Raw genomic sequence first — 16669 nt, forward strand, 5'->3', positions numbered from 1 at the left:
CCCTATCAGGTGTGCAGGTGTGACAGATTATCTCCCAGAAGCCAAGGGCAAAGGACTGACTTCTCTTTGGAGAAAGTCAAATTCTTTATTACATAATACGTTTTTTAAGCTTCGTTGTTTTTTGTTGTTGTTCTTTCAATTTTCATCATTTACATTCCTTGCTTTTAGAAGTTTGGATCATTTCTATTTCTTAGTGCCTTAAGAAAGAAACCTGCTGTGGAAAGCATCTTTGCAAAATAACCTTACTACTACTTATGTAAAACAGGCAATACACATTTTAAAGAATTTTGACACACAGTGCCAAATTGTCCTTAGGAAAGTTTCTCCAGATTTGGCTCTACACCGATAGGGTATGAAGAGTGTCTGTTTTGGGGTTGCTTTGCCAAAACTGGATAAACAATCTTTGCTGGTTCCATAGACAAAATATCTCATATTCTTATGTATTTGTTATTACTGAGGTTGACTCTTGTTGTCTACCTATAATTTGTACGATTTTTTTTTTTGTGAGTTGACTTTACTTGATTTACATGAGTAAAAAAATCCAAATATTTTCAAAACCTAAAGAAAATATTTAAGTGTACACAAGAGGTAAATATTCCTAATCCTTACCTGACGTCTCTTGAATCAGTTTTAAAATTATGGCTATCCCACTAGCTCAACAGTTTCTTCCTCTAGATTCAGACTTAGAACTTACAGTTTAAGATCATAAATTTTACCAATGTATTAACTAGACTTTGTCTCCAATTCTGTTTGAAGTGACTTAGGAAATAGAAAATATTTCTTCTTTCACTTCGAAATAGGGAAAGGAAGGAGGTAGGAAATAAACATGTGGTAAATACCTCATCTTCTAAATGAGCCAGTGTATACAGTTGCATTGATTTGAAGTGAGAGGTAAAGTATAATTTCTAAAAATTTAAAGATAATCACTAACAGGATACAGACAGAATGAACAGCATATAAGTTCATCCTAGACAGGCAAGAGAAAAGAATTTGAGGAGTGTAACAAGAGTAACAATGGAATGGGGAAACACACTTCTAAAAAGTACAAAATACTTCACTATTAACTTAAAGAAAAATAGGCTCAGCTTTGATGTTTGAAATAAATATTAAGCATGTTGACAATAAAAATGTGAGGGAAAAGTAGAGTTGAAGGCAAAAGAGCATATTTGCTAGGAGACCCTATATACTATTGATTACATGTAAAGGTAAAAGGAAACTCTGACAATCATACCTTGGTGCCAAATTACAGGGCATCTAATATCTAGAGCAAACTTTACTTGAAATGCAGAGAGAAATGGACAGAATTGCAGTCATCGTGGGACGTTGTTTAAACTTGTTTCTGTCAGTCTTTGATCAAGAAGAAAAAAGTAAATAAGAGTATATAGAAAATAATATGATTTAAAAATATGTGTATTTTGAACCACAAATAGGAGTTACTTTGAAATACCACTTTTTAATGTTTATTTATTTTGAGAGAGAGAGAAAAAAATGCATGTGTGTGAACTGGGGAGGCACAGAGAGAGAGAGAGAGAGAGAGAGAGAGAGAGAATCTCAAGCAGGTTCTGTGCTGACAGCAGACCTCACGAACTATAAGATCATGACCTGAGCCAAAACCAATAGTCAGACCCTTAACTGACTGAGCTATACCCAGGCACCCCTGATATGATATCTTAAGTTTCAAAGAGTAATCAACTAAAAAAAAGTTACATAAACCGTATTTCTGACCACAATTGTAGTTATACTAGAGCTTTATTGATAACTAGACAAATAAGCAGATAATACTGTCACCATCCTTAGAAATGAAATAAAACAAAATAAAGTGTTACTTTTCCCAAAGAGGAAATAATTACTGCAATTCTATATTATTTTCTGGGCTCTGGCCAGTTGGTATACTCAAAGGCAAATGCCGAATGTATGGTTATTTTATGATTAACAGACGAGCAGTAACAACTAATGCACTATTTACTAATGTCAGGGAATTAGAATAAGGTCAAGACAATTGTTCTAAGACCAAAAGGGAAAGTAAATATAGAATACATAGAAATTAATAAAGTAGAAAACATTAAAATTATTTTTTCATATTTGCAAATAGGAAAAATAGTAGCTACCTCTTCGTATTGCGTGAGGACTAAGTGGTATATGTATAAAACTCTTAGAGCCTGATGCATGATAAGCATATAGTAAATGTTAGCAGTAGTGGTCATAGTAATGTCACTAGTGTTATTGCAATATGAAAAGAAGAAAAGGTAAAAATTAAAAAAATTTCATCACTAGCAATATGAAATGCAGTATTTTCTGGGAAAAATCTAGATGACCGGAATAGAAGAACTTTTGAGTTGCTTGACAGTCACAGGGAGCAAAACATAATCTAAGAAATAAATCTTTGATGGTATTGACCCCAGACGTTTTCATGGGCAAGTTCTTCGTAATTTTATTTTAAATTTTGTAATGCTTATTTTTATTGTGAAGTACAGCTTTACAAAGCACATAAAATGTGCAGTGAAACAAATAGTTATAAAGCAAACAACCACGTAACTAACATTCTGGAGAATAGACCATATGACCTACCTCCTCTCCACGGCTCCCCTTTCAGTTCCCTTAGAGGGACCCCACTGCACTGACCTTTATAGTTAAAAATGCTTTGCTTTACTTTGTCATTTTCTGTCCTCTATGTGTACTACCTGTGCGCTATCTTGGAATTTTGTTGGTTTATTTATTTTTTTGAGAGAGTATGAGCTGGGGAGAGACAGGGAGACAGAGAATCCCAAGCGGGCTCCAAGAGTTGGACACTTAACTGACTGAGCCACCCAGGTGCCCCTTGCCTATTTTTGTATGTTGTGTAAATGGAGTCCTATTATACATATCAGGAATGAGAAAAGGGTGCTCACTGACGTTGCTACTCCCAGAATACAACAAAAGTATCAGAATGTACTTAGAGACGTTAAAGAAGGTCTAATAAATGGAGAAATGCTCCAGGTTTATGGATTAGAAGGGCCGATACTGTAAAGATATCAAAGGGAAAGCTTTCAACATTTCACCATTAAATAAGAATGAGGAACTTTTCTTTTATTATGCCAAGAGTTTTTACCATGAACGAGTGTTGAATTTGATCACTTTTGCATCTATTGAGGTGATCTTTTGATCATTTCCTCATTTCCCTGCTGTTTTTTAAAAAAAATTTAATGTTTATTTTTATTTTTTTATTTTTATTTTTTTTTTCAACGTTTATTTATTTTGGGGACAGAAAGAGACAGAGCATGAACGGGGGAGGGGCAGAGAGAGAGGGAGACACAGAATCGGAAACAGGCTCCAGGCTCTGAGCCATCAGCCCAGAGCCTGACGTGGGGCTCGAACTCACGGACCGCGAGATCGTGACCTGGCTGAAGTCGGACGCTCAACCGACTGCGCCACCCAGGTGCCCCATTAATGTTTATTTTTAGAGCTAAAGAGCGTGAGTGGGGGAGAGGCAGAGAGAGAGGGAGACACAGAATCTGAAGCAGGCTCCAGGCTCTGAGCTGTCAGCACAGAGCCCAACAAGGGGCTCAAACTCCTAAACCGCGAGACCATGACCTGAGTCAAAGTTGGACGCCCAACTGACTGAGCCACCCAGGCACCCCCTCATTTACTTTATTAATGGAGAAAATTGTAATATTAATTTCCCTATGTTATACCAGCCTTAGTATTTCTGGAATAAACATGCTTTTTCTATATATGCTGATCTTACTAATATTTTCTTTAGGTTGTTTCATTCATGCTCATGACTGAGATTCCCTTGTACTTTTCCTTTCTCTTAATATCCTTGTTGAGCTTTGTTATTATAAGGTTATGCTGGCTTGGTGAAATGATTTGGGAAACATACATTCTGTTCTCTGGAAGAATTTGTGATTGGAGTTTTTTATTCTTCAGACTGTCCCTCATATATTTAATATTGTAGCGAGTGAGTAAAACTACATAGTAAGGTAGATAGTGGTGAGAGCTACAGGGGCACCAAGCAGTGAAGCAGTTGCAATGTTCAGGTGAACATTGGAATTTTATATCACTGGCCAGGTGTCCCTGAGGAGGTGACTACGAGTGAAGATTTGGCAGAAACACATTCTGGAAGTGGTCAAACAAGCACAAAGGCTCGAAGTCTGGAAAACAGCAAGAAGGTCATCGTGGCTAGAGGAGAGAGAACAAGGCAGAGAGTAGATGAGGGGGGGAAGTTGGAGGCAGGGCTGGGCCAGACTGTTTAGGACTCTCGGGTCATAGTAAAAACTTCAGGTTTCATCCTGAGATGGGAGGCCATGGGGGTAGTTTAAACAAAGGAATGACATTATCTGATCACCCGTGAACAATAGCTCTCTGCTGACTCTTTGAGAACAGACTTCTGGGAGAGTTAGGGCAGAAGCATGTCGACCAGTTAGGAGACTGTTAGGATAATCCAGACAAGAATGATGGTGGCTTGGACCAGGATGGCAGCTGTAGGGCTGGTGAGTGTGGTCAAAGTCTGGGTAAATTTGGTATAAGAGATGGTAAGAATTGTGCCAACAGATACACAGTAGTGTGTGAAAGGAAGACAGAAGTCAAGAATGGCTCCAAGGTTTTTTGTCCTGACAGCCAGAAGAATGTAGTAGTCTTTGACTGAGGTGAGAAAAGCGTTAAGAAAGGCCCTTTTCTAAGAGAGTGTTAGGATCTTGGGTTTGGATACGCTTTAGTTGACATGCCTGTTAGGCATCCAAGTCCATCTATAAAATAGGCAATTGTATATATTGGTCTGAGGTAGGGAGAGGCCCAGTCTAGAGATAAAATTCAGGAGTCAGTTCATGGCTGGGAAGGAAATAACCAAAGGAACAAAGATATGTCAGAGAGAAGAGCTGCACAGACTGAACCGTGAAATACAGAAATCAGGAGATTGGGAGACAAAGAGGGGAGCAAAAAAAAAAAAAAAAATTTAACGTTTGTTAATTTTTGAGAGACAGTGAGTGAACCAGTGTGGGGAGGGTCTGATTGGGGACAGGGGGGACAGGATTTGAAGCGATCTCTGTGCTGAGAGCCTCAGAGCTAGAAATTTAGAAGGAAAACCAGACAAGTATGGTTTCCTGGAAGTAAAGAGAGTTATCAGCAGTGTCACATGCTCTCATGAGGTAAAGTAAGCTGTTTACCACTCTGTTTAGTAACATGAGGGTCATTTCATCTTAAACTTCACATGGAAGTTGGGAAAAGCCAAGGAAAGTGTGAAGAATTGTGACTAGGTCTTGCCTCTTACCAGATAGGAGAACATGCTAGGTATGCTATGTATATTATAAATAGGTCAGTGATGGATTGATCTTGCAATGGACAAAAGAGACCACAATTGAAAACCCACAAGGTCATCTCAGTGTTTGTAAATATTTATTGTATGGAAGACATAGTTCTCTTCAGATGAAGGGTGGATTATTTAATGGGGCCAGCCCAACCGGATATCCTTTTGGAAGAAAATGAGTCCTGAAAGGATTAAACACTTGGACATTAAAATAAGGGATAAAACAATAGCCATCTTGCAAGAAAAGGAAAAAAAAAAAAAAAAAAAAAAGAGACCACATACACTGTCTGGGTGAGGTATTGTACCCAGACCTCATGCCCTAAAAATAGAAAGGAAATTAGCCAGAAAACAACAAACATATTCATAGAACAATGAGTAAGAGCTGTGAACAAACTAAGCTGCTTGAGCACGTTTAATTGGCCGACAGACTTAAGAAAAATGCTTAAGTTTATTAGCAGTCGGGGAAACAAATCAATGAATATTGATCATTGGCAGAAAAGTAAAAGAACAAATATCTGTTGCTAATGGTGATGTGAGGGAAAGAGGATCCTTATACCTTGTAGATCTGATTCCTCTGTAATATTGCTACTGTGGATTCTACTCAGGAAGAAACAGGTTGTAATGAAAAGTTTGGCTTGTTTCTGCCCAGCCACTGAGAACTACTGTTTTGGACAGGACAGGAAACCTTGGCGTCGATAAGGCTTCATGCACCTATTAAATTATAATTTGAGATAGATTACAACCAATTGCCAATTAAATTACAGTCAGAGGGATGTGGAGTTTATATTTGCCAAGAGCAAAATGGGTATTAAAATGTTTGTGGGGCGCCTGGGTGGTTCAGTCAGTTAAGCGTCTGACTTGATTCTGGCTCAGGTCATGATCTGATGGTATGTGAGTTTGAGCACAGAGCCTACTTGGGATCCTCTGTCTCCCTCTCACTGCCTCTGTCTCTCTCTCTGTAAGGTAAATTCAAAAATATATAAAATGTTGTTTGGTGAGGGGCACCTACCTGGTGGCTCAATCGATAAAGCATCCAACTCTTGATTTCGGCTCAGGTCATGATCTCACAGTTCGTGAGATTGAGCCTCACGTTGGGCTCCATGCTGAGCACGGAGCCTGCTTGGGACTCTCTCCCTCTGTCTCTCTGCCTGTTCCCCAAAATAAACAAACTTTGGAAAATAAAATAAAATAAAATGTTGTTTGATGATCAAAAGATGAGAATTAGGGAACTGGTAACAGAAGATACTCTAGGAGGAAAGCATTTATCTGAAGAAGATTGGTTTTCTATATTCCGTGCTGCCTGTGATAGCATTCCCTTTACAGGACACCGTTCCACTGCTCTCAGGGTCGGATCCCTGGCTCGTTCTCTGTTGTGATTCTCATCCGTGGGCTTCGGTCTATGTTCCTGTCAGAGGGATCAAATCTGTCTTCAAGGTCTTTTCCTCTTTAACATTCTAGGAACTTTTAAGGAGATAGGTTGTTTTTCAAAGATTACATTTTACAGGGGTGTTGCTTGTGTGGTGATCGAGATGGGGAAAGATTGTGGAGTCTGCCGTCTCCACCTGGGATGGGGGGAGTTTCTCTCACCCCCTCGGAAGGGTGGCCTTCCGACGTCTGGGAGTGTTGGTCTGCCCTGACCTTTGCTTACTAGCTCCAAGATGCGTTCCGCTTAGAAAAGAACATCCCATTTTGTATATTTCCATTTACTCCTGTCCAAAAGCCAACTTATCTTAAGGTTAGAGACTTGAAGAAACTAATCTGCAGATTTCTGTCATAACTGATGAAGGCCAACTTTTCTTTCCTTGGTTAGTTTGTTCTATCATGTTTTGGGTAAAGTAGCTGGAAACTGCAGTTATTTAAGAAGGAAAACAAAAGCTGGCCATTGTTTAATGTTGTCAACATTTACCAATTTTTTAAATAAATGTTTAATGTTTATTTTTGAGAGAGAAAGAGAAACAGAGCATGAGCCGGGGAGGGGCAGAGAGAGAGAGAGGGAGACACAGAATCTGAAGGAGACTTCAGGCTCTGAGCTGTCAGCACAGAGCCCGACGCGGGGCTCGAACTCACGAACCGCGAGATCGTGACCTGAGCCGAAGTCGAATGCTTAACCGACTGAGCCACCCAGGCATCCCCAACATTTACCAATTTTGACTTCTATTAGAAAATCCACCTATCTGAATATTTTAGTAAGTAAACAGCTGTCTACATAGAGAACCAGAAAGCTGTGAAAAATAAAAGTTCAGTTGGGTATTTATGCTTGGGAAAATACATCCAAAATAGAATGCCTGTGTTCGGTCTTCACAGAATTTTTAAATTTGAGATTACTGGAAAGAATAAGGAGAACAAATTAGGGAATATCAACTAGACCCTGTGGATTTCCCTCCAGAAAGTACTAAGCATGAAGTATGAATACCAAGTTGATTCAGTGATTTGTGAGAGAAGGACAAATAGAGTGACTGATGAACTGAACTAAAACGGTGAACATTTTTCTTTACATCTTGATTTTTTTTATTTTGGCTTTTGTTGTGTTCTTTTAATGGATCTGGTTGGGAAGGAATTTTAGGAGTATGGAATAAATAGAACAGAACAAATAAAAAGGCATGTAACCTGTAACAAAAATAACATTTTAGCTGGGACTTCAAGCACACGAAATAAAAAATTTTGAGGTGATCTTTTTCCATGTGTGAGAACAAAGCTATATGTCACCATTTTCACCTGCAAAAACAAAATATGTGTTGCACTCCTGCGTCTAAGCTAAGAGATGATTTGTATCACTTCAGTGTTTACAAGGAGCCAAGGTATTTGGTTGTTGACGGATTATTTTCCTGAAGTTTTACATGTTTGTTTGTTTGTTTGTTTGTTTTTAATAGAGTCCTGTGAAGATAAATCAGATTAGCCTGGATGAAAGTGGAGAGCACATGGGTGTGTGTTCCGAGGACGGCAAGGTATGGCCATGACCTGGTGTCGGAAGCCGTCTGAGGGCTGGGATGTCCCCCAACTGCAGGCGCTTGGAAAAGCCTTCTGCTCACTGTACCCCTGCCTTAGGAGAGCCTTGACTCTTCTTTTTGGGTATTGGACCTGCTTCGGATTGCTCATAATTAAAGTAAAATATATTTTGCACAAATGTGCCTGAGGGAAAGTAATTACAAGAATGTCAATAATGTAACTAGTATTAAGCTGATTAACAGCTGTGGCAGGGCAACGTGTCACCTTAATCATTATCCCTGTGCCACTTATACTTCAGTGACTAGTCTGCAGTTCCTGCAAGACAGTAGTTTAATGCCTTTCTGCCATAAATCCACAAAATTGGATTTTGTGGGTATGATTTCTGTGGGCCGGTGGTTTTCATTTCCACACAAGTTATGAATGTTTCTCTTGAATTATAGAATCTTTTGATAAGCAATCATAGTTTATCAGAAGAATAAAGTGTCTTACAATGGCCACATTAAATAAATGTAAAATCAATATATGTACAGTTTTCTAAAAACCTGGCACCCACTTCCTCAACCGAGGACATATATCATTTGTGTGGTGTGTAACTAACAATTATCAGTGCCTCTTGCTGGTGTTGAGCTGTGACATTTAGTGGCTGTGGTGATTGATTTTCCACTTATAAGAATGTCTTTTTTGTTTTTCAGTCGATGGAAGTCTTTTCTAATGTTGGTCTGCAATGATAAAATTCTAATGCATGGTGTATTTAAGCTACTTCTCTAAAATAACAGTTTCAGGAGAAAGTACATGAAGAGTCCTTCCAGAATCTCACATGATCCTGATCAAGTAGAACGCATTTCCTAACCTAATTTTGTATTTTTACCTGACCTAAATTCAGTGGGTCATTAATATGAGTGGATGAAAGATCGTGTACTCCATCTAAAAAATTTATACCCGTTTAATCTGTTAACAAGAGAAAAGTGAAGTCCTCCCACAAGAATGCATTTTATTTTTATTTATTTATTTAAAATTTTTTTTAATGTTTATTTATTTTTGAGACAGAGGGAGACAGATCACGAGTGGGGGAGGGGCAGAGAGACAGGAAGACACAGAATCCGAAGCAGGTTCCAGGCTCTGAGCTGTCAGCACAGAGCCCGACGTGGGGTAGAGCCCACGAACCCTGAGATAATGACCTGAGCCAAAATCACTAACTTAACCAACTGAGCCACCCAGGAGCCCCAAGAATGCATTTTACATGTCTAAGTTGAATGTTGCCCAAAGAGTCTTTTGAAATGGTAATCGGTAACCTCTTTGCTTTCCAAAGAGCACTGTCAGATTTTGCAGTACTTTCTAAAATTCTGTGGTCCGCCAGATTGTCAGAGTTGAGGGAGGAGTTGGTATGTACGGAAATTGAGAATGATCCAAACTGTTGAAACCTTTTTACATTCATGGATTTGTACAGAAAGGTCAACTTTATTTTATTCCCTTAAAGAAAACAGAACAAAAAAGTCCTTGTGGACTGACAGCCAATTTAATTGAACTGAATTGGTTGAAAGAGAACATTCATTTTTCAAATTGAAAAAGGATTTTTATTAAAATACTTTGTCAAGGAATTTTCGAAGCTTTAAATGTTGAATAATTATTATTTGTGGAAAAGTGGGAGATTTTAACTCTGTCTGGTGGATCATGACCCTCAGATATCATCTGCTGCACTTCTTGGCAAATAGCTGCTTTTTCGCTTGAGTCCAATTCCTCACTGTCCTATTTTGGTGTTGACCCAGGATACAGTAAGAAAAAAAATTTTTTTAATGTTTTATTTGTTTTTGAGAGAGAGCATGCGAGTGAGCGTGAGCGGGGGAGGGGCACAGAGAGAGACACAGGATCCGAAGCAGGCCCTAGGCTCTGCGCCGTCAGCACGGGGGCCCACACTCGAACTCGCGAACCCCAAGATCATGACCTGAATCAAAGTCAGCCACTTAACCGACTGAGCCACCCAGGTGCCCCAACCCAGAATACATTTTTTAAAAATAGTTTTCACGTATGTTTTATTAGCATTGATAAAACCGAAAATAAATCTTCTGGTATGCATAACTTATATAAGCTAGCCAGTATTGTGAAAATTGAGCAGCTAGTATAGAATGATCCGGCAAAGTGGTTAGTAATGATGAAAACACAAAGGTTATTACGAAGATAAACTGCAGATATCTAGACCTAATGCATCTTTACATGGCTGTTGTGGTTTTTCTTTCTTTAGTGTACTAAGACCCCTACGTAAAAATATGTCGCCTTCATACGTAAACTAGAACCAATTTAGTATAGAGTGCAGGGTAGAGATACTTTCTCTTAAAATTTTGGAAATGTTGTTCCCTTTTGTCTGACCTTTATTTTTGTGGACGTGTCTGAGGCTAGCATACTTTTGTTCTTTCATGAAACCTTTTTAATTTTTTTTTTTTTTGTCCTGCCTTGGAGCTTAGACTAATAATAATAACAACAATAAAACAACAGCATACGGCCCTTGTAGTTCAGTTTGCTAAGTTATGTCTTGTTCGGGTCAATTTTCATTAATTTTGTCTGGAACACAGTAAGTCCTTGTGATCCATATACTGAAGTATTGTTTTCATTTCAGGAAAGTTTACTTCAGTTCTGATTTTGATTATTGCTTCAGTTCCATTTATTTTCATTTCTTCAAAGAAACCCAATAATACTTAGGCTGGAGGCAGTTACCATGCAGAGGCTGAGAGCGTGGCTCTGTATCCCGCCTGCCCGGGGGGGGGGGGGGTTCTGCTCCCCTGCACTGGGCTGGGCTCACTGCTTGCCCCCCCCACCCCCCCCACCCCCCCCACCCCCAGTGCGTCCCTTTCCTTAGCTGGGCAGTGGGCATGCCGGGAGGTCTGCATGAGGATGTTGTGAGGTGCCGGATATATGGCGAGCCCTCCAGGTGTATGTTAACTGTTATTGCTAACTGTGCATGCCTTTTTAATTTTATTTAAAAAAAAATTTTTTTAACATTTGTTTTTGAGAGAGAGAGAGAGAGAGACAGAGTGGGAGCGGGGGAGGGGCGGAGAGAGAGGGAGACACAGAGTCTGAAGCAGGCTCCAGGCTCTGAGCTGTCAGCACCTGTGAACCGTGAGATCATGACCTGAGCCAAAGTCGGATGTTCAACCAACTGAGCCACCCAGGCACCCTAGTGAATGGTTAATTCCCTCCTTAACCCACTGTAGACTGGCCTCTCCCCCTCCTGCATTATTGTACCAGAACTTTTCAAGGAAAGAGGGTGACTGGATAAGCACTATTCACCCTTCTTTTGAAAATATGCAGGTTGTAAGGAAAATCGGTCTTGTTTTGTGACACACACACATGTGTGCTTTCATTTCTCATTATTTTTATCCTGCTCACTTCTCTGGAGTGGGGGAAACTTTCTTGTCTGTTTCCTTTGCTGTTTTGCTTTTATCCCACTGTCCATTTTGCCTTAGGGAGTAGAGTTTTGTTCCATCTCAGATTTTTAATTTTCCTGAAATCTTTCTCTTGCTCCCAGCTCTATTTTCATATCAGCCAGACATATGTTTAATTAAACAAAAAAATTTGCAACTTGTCGTATGTCTTAGAGTGCCGGGCAGTGCAGTCTAATGGTTAGGAATGGAATTCTGCCACATGGTAGCCATGTGAGTGCAGGTAAGTTATTGTCATCTCTCTGTGCCTCAGCCTGTTTCCTTGTCTATAAAATGGGAATAACTATGGCACTTGCCTCAGTGATGATTGGAAATAAATGAGCTAATACTTATAAATCGTTTGGAATAGTTATCAGGAACAGAAGAAACACGTAATAATTGCTAGCTCTCATGATCCTGTCTTTCTGCTCCAGACTCATGAAGGCCTTTTCTTCTTATTGAAGTCACCCGATGGTTTTGTAGTTTCCTTTCTTTGCTGGTTACTAGTAAACACTTGTAAAAGCATGCTTTATCTCCCTCCGAGTCGTTGGAATGGCATTCTGCGATATCCTTTTTAGAGACCTCGTGTCCATTTTGTATTGCTTGTTTATCCAGCCCAGAACGAGGAGAAGAGCTCTTTCTGAATGTGGGTTGGCAAACACGTTCTGGGTCTGATTGCTCTCAGCCCAGCCTGTTATCATTTTGGGTAGCTCCGCACAGGGGCCTCATGAAGGAGCTTGATTTCCTCTGACCAGAGGGAGTCAGTTTAAGGCAGCCCCACCAGCGACAGCCTCTGCTGTCCTCTCTCCCGGGTCTCTGACACTCTCCGCGGGCAGAGAAAGTGAAAACCAGCCACCTCCTCTGTGATGGTCTCTTCAGCCACCACCCTAGGTAAAATGGCAGCTTACACGTTCATCCCTGTTCTAACCTGACCCGTTACTGTTTGGAACCTGGGGTTTGAGAAAGGTCATTTCTCAGGAGGTTGTCTGATACTCTGGCTACCTCATTCGTGGTTCTCCTACATCAGATGGTCTGTCACCCGTTTTCTGGTTGACAGATCCGTAGAACTCCATGCTCGAGTGGAGAAGAATACACAACTTCCTTATCGATTCGTGAGGATAGGCTTTCTTGACTTCAGGCAGTAAAACACATACCACATCTCCTCCGTGGTCCTCATACGGCCACCAGTGAGATGGTCTGGAGTTAGTGAGAACTCCTCCAGGACTGCAGTAGATGGACTCCATGGCCAAGTGTTCAGAACTTTGTTTTTCTTCGTTAGGTATTTTTTGTGACTAGTTGGGGGCGGTTGTTGGGGAACACCATTTTTAAAAAAAATTTTTTTAGTGTTTGTTTAGTTTTGACAGAGAGGGAGACAGAAGATGAGTGGGGGAGGGAGGGAGAGAGAGAGAAGGAGAGAGAGACACACACACACATACAGAATCTGAAGCAGGCTCCAGGCCCCGAGCTGTCAGCCCAGAGCCCAATGTGGGGCTCAGACTCACGGACCGTGAGATCAAGACCTGAGCTGAAGTCGGACGCTCAACTGACTGAGCCACCCAGGCGCCCCAAAGGACACCATTTTCAAAGGGAGCCCCGCAATTTTAACTTTTAATTCTATGATCCTTATTTGGGATGAGATCTTCCTTAAAACCAAAACTGTCTAGGCAGACATTGAACAGGTTCCTTTCACAGACGAGTATGATATTTAACAGACAAGATGGCAAAATAAATCAAGAGGGAGAGAGAAAAAATGAGTAAAAATGGTTTTGGATTTTATTGGCTATCATAGTGTAATTGTGACTGAGTTTCGCTTGTTATATTAGTGAAGTGAACCAAAACATCGAGGATTTTACAAATCACCCTGCTTGTCCCTATCAAGTTAGGAGATTTGTCTCAAGAAGTTACGGTGTTCTTCTATACTGAAAGAGAAAATACAGTTATTTGACCAAGAGATGATTCAATTAAACACAGCAGTAGAGACTGACCCCAGAGTTCTAGTCTGACCTCTTTTCTGTTGATTCCCCCCCTTATTGGTCTACTGTTACATCTTCAGTATTGGCCCCTAATGTTTAAAGGGGCACTTATCCCTGGTAATTCATCACTTATTTCACCATTAGATTCACAGTCCTGATATTTATCTTTTCATTTACTGATGCCTCCATCTTTTTCACTGGGTTCATACATCATTTATTTACATCTCATGTACTTTTCCCCACAGTAAAAATCACCTAGGGGCGCCTGAGGGGCTCAGTTGGTTATGTGTCTAACTTCAGCTCAGGTCACAATCTTGCATTTCTTGGTTTCAGGCCCCACGTCGGGCTCTGTGTTGACAGCTCAGAGCCTGGAGCCTGCTTCGGATTCTGTGTCTCCCTCTCTCTCTATCCCTCTCCTGCTCTGTCTCTCAAAAACAAGTAAACATTTAAAAAATTAGGAAAAAAAAAAAAGTCCCCTAACCTTTGTTTTTAAAATCACCTTTAGCCTGTTGTAGCCACAAGGAAGTTGATCCATTTGAATAAAAAGTCTGCTCCGTTTCGTTTCAGCTTTTTATCACAGTTGTCTAATTCAGAGTCTGACATTCACCTTTACTTAAGTTTGGTAAACATTTGAGGCTTTTGAATGGTATTTTCCTGTTCCACTTTTCTTATACTTTATGCAGAAAGATCTCTTATTTCCATATTTTAGGCTATCTGATATAATGTTAGTGTGTAAGAGAATAGGGTATGAAACACTCATCTTGTTCTTTGTGGCCTTGGCCAAGTCACTTATTTTTCTGCACACTCCTCTGTTAAGCAGGCATAATGGTGTTTGCAGTCCATACCTCATGGTGTTGCTTAAAGGACCAAATGAGGCAGAGCAGGATTTTCAGTGCTAGCTACATAATTTCAGTTGTGGACCTTTTAAAATACCATTTCACTCCACCAGAACTGTTTGGTTTATCTAGGGTGGGGTCTTGCCATTAGTTTCCAGGGATCTTAACTGTGGAGTAATGATGATTCCCTCTAAACAATGAGAAGCAAGGTGGTGGGGGGCCTGCCTGCGTTTATCATGTCAATAATGCATCCTAAGGACTACCTCAGGGTAAATCCAATTCCCTCTCTGTCATATCATACCATATGCTGTTGTTGGAACCCAAATAACATACTTGGCACAGGTTATAAAAACAGTAGGCCCAAACTGAGTGTCCTGAAAATGTTATCTCTTACCGAATGAATTTGTTTCCAATAATTATATCGTGAGTAAGTTTTCCTCTTTGAACTTGCAAAAATGAACCACTCACAACTTACTAAGATGAAAACAAGAAATCAGAAGTCTGAATAGTTTTATCACTGTTTAAACATTTGGATGTGTAATTATTTTCTCACATAGCCATCCAACCTAGATAGCTTCACCAGTGAATCCTTACAAAATTAAAGAAAAAAATAATACCACTCTTCTAGAGACTGGAGACAGAGTGCACACATCCCAAGTGTTGGGAAATAGTTCTAAGTGCCCCTAACGGTTAGCTCCAAGTGTTTGAGAGCTCCTGGAATCTTAAGCCCTGTTTGGTAAGAGTGTAAATTGATCAGAACCACTTTGTGAAATGGTTTGGCTGTTTATTAAAAGTGAACAGATGCATAGCCTATGGCAACAATTCCATTCCTACTTACGTATACCCTTCATAAATGTGTACCTAAGTGCACCAAAAAATTTGTAAAGAGTGTTCATTGCATGCAGCTTGTTTATAATAGCCCCGATCTGGACACAACCCAAAGGACCAACAAATGGTAGATACATGTATTGTGGTGTATTCATACATTGAAATACTATACAGCAATGGCAGACAACCAGGCACTGCTATCCACAACAGTCTGGACACATGTTACAAGGAAGATGTTGAGTGAAAGAAGCCAGTGAAATAGTTTGATTGTATTTATAAAAAATTCAAACATCAGGACAGCTTCTCTGTGGTGATAGATTTCAGGGTAGTGGTTAATTTGTGAAGGTGTTACTAAATGGGAAGGAACACAAAAGTGCTTGGGCTCTGCCTCTTGATCTGGATGGTGTCTGGAGGGGTATGTTCACTTTGAAAAAGTTTGTCAAGCTGTAAATTTGTGATCTGCACCCTTTGCGGTATGGATATTAATCAGTTTTTAAGTAAACCACTCAGAAAAGAGATAAAGTATGAATAAAGTACGGTAGTCTTGAGCAACTTCAAGAGAGGCAGTGATAAGTAGAAACTTGAATCTTACATTTATACACTCTCAGTAGATTCAACATAAGATTATAAATGAAGTGCAGATCACCTAATTTCTTGCCACATTGATCTGCATGTTTGATTTATGTATGTATGACTCAAAAAAGAAGCACCTATTTCCTTCAGGAAAAGGAAGGAAACAGTTCCTTTAGGGATAGCCTATGGAAGTTCATAAAAGAATATTAATAAATGATTCATAACTATTTCATTTTTAAAAGTTGGCATCCCTTTAATAAATTTGTGGTGAGTAAAGGGAACCGTGTCCACGAGATGCTTATGAAAGCTTAATTGCGTTGGCGTACTCCCACCCTGATAGAATTGTTTTCATTGGATATTTGATAGAGATCACAAGGGCCCTAGATTATTAAATATTCTACTTTTTGTTAATCAATAGTATGTGTTCTCACTGACTCAGCAGCCTTCTTTGTTGCCGTCCTGGTGAACTGACCGGATCCATTTTTCTTTTTAGGTGCAGGTGTTTGGACTATATTCTGGAGAAGAATTTCATGAGACTTTTGACTGTCCCATTAAAGTAAGTATTCAGTAAGTTTTAATTTTTCTAAGGATTTTCTCAACAAAGCCGTAAGGGTTATAATACTTTGAGCACTATCCGTCTCCCATCAATTTCATCACTGAGCGTCTCTTCAGCACTTCGAATGTACTAGATACTATTTGATGGTATTAGAAGAGCATAGGATGTGTCTTATGTGACTGTGATCTCAGGCTGTCCTCAGGAATTTTTTTTTTTTTGTAGTGAGTGAGATAATACATACAAATACACAGTCTGTCGTTAAT

At 39.8% G+C, this 16669-nt stretch overlaps 1 protein-coding gene across 1 annotated transcript in view; it reads left to right on the forward strand.

Annotated features, from left to right (window-relative positions):
• VPS41 (VPS41 subunit of HOPS complex) overlaps nucleotides 1-16669 on the forward strand; it is a 186967-nt gene that overhangs the window by 71162 nt on the left and 99136 nt on the right. The window contains exons 5-6 of the mRNA XM_045494370.1: nucleotides 8152-8226; nucleotides 16344-16406. Of these exons, the coding sequence (XP_045350326.1) occupies nucleotides 8152-8226; nucleotides 16344-16406 (138 nt within the window). The remainder of the gene's footprint in view (nucleotides 1-8151; nucleotides 8227-16343; nucleotides 16407-16669) is intronic.

The sequence above is a fragment of the Leopardus geoffroyi genome, chromosome A2 (genome assembly GCF_018350155.1).
Source record: "Leopardus geoffroyi isolate Oge1 chromosome A2, O.geoffroyi_Oge1_pat1.0, whole genome shotgun sequence".
Lineage (NCBI taxonomy): Eukaryota > Metazoa > Chordata > Mammalia > Carnivora > Felidae > Leopardus > Leopardus geoffroyi.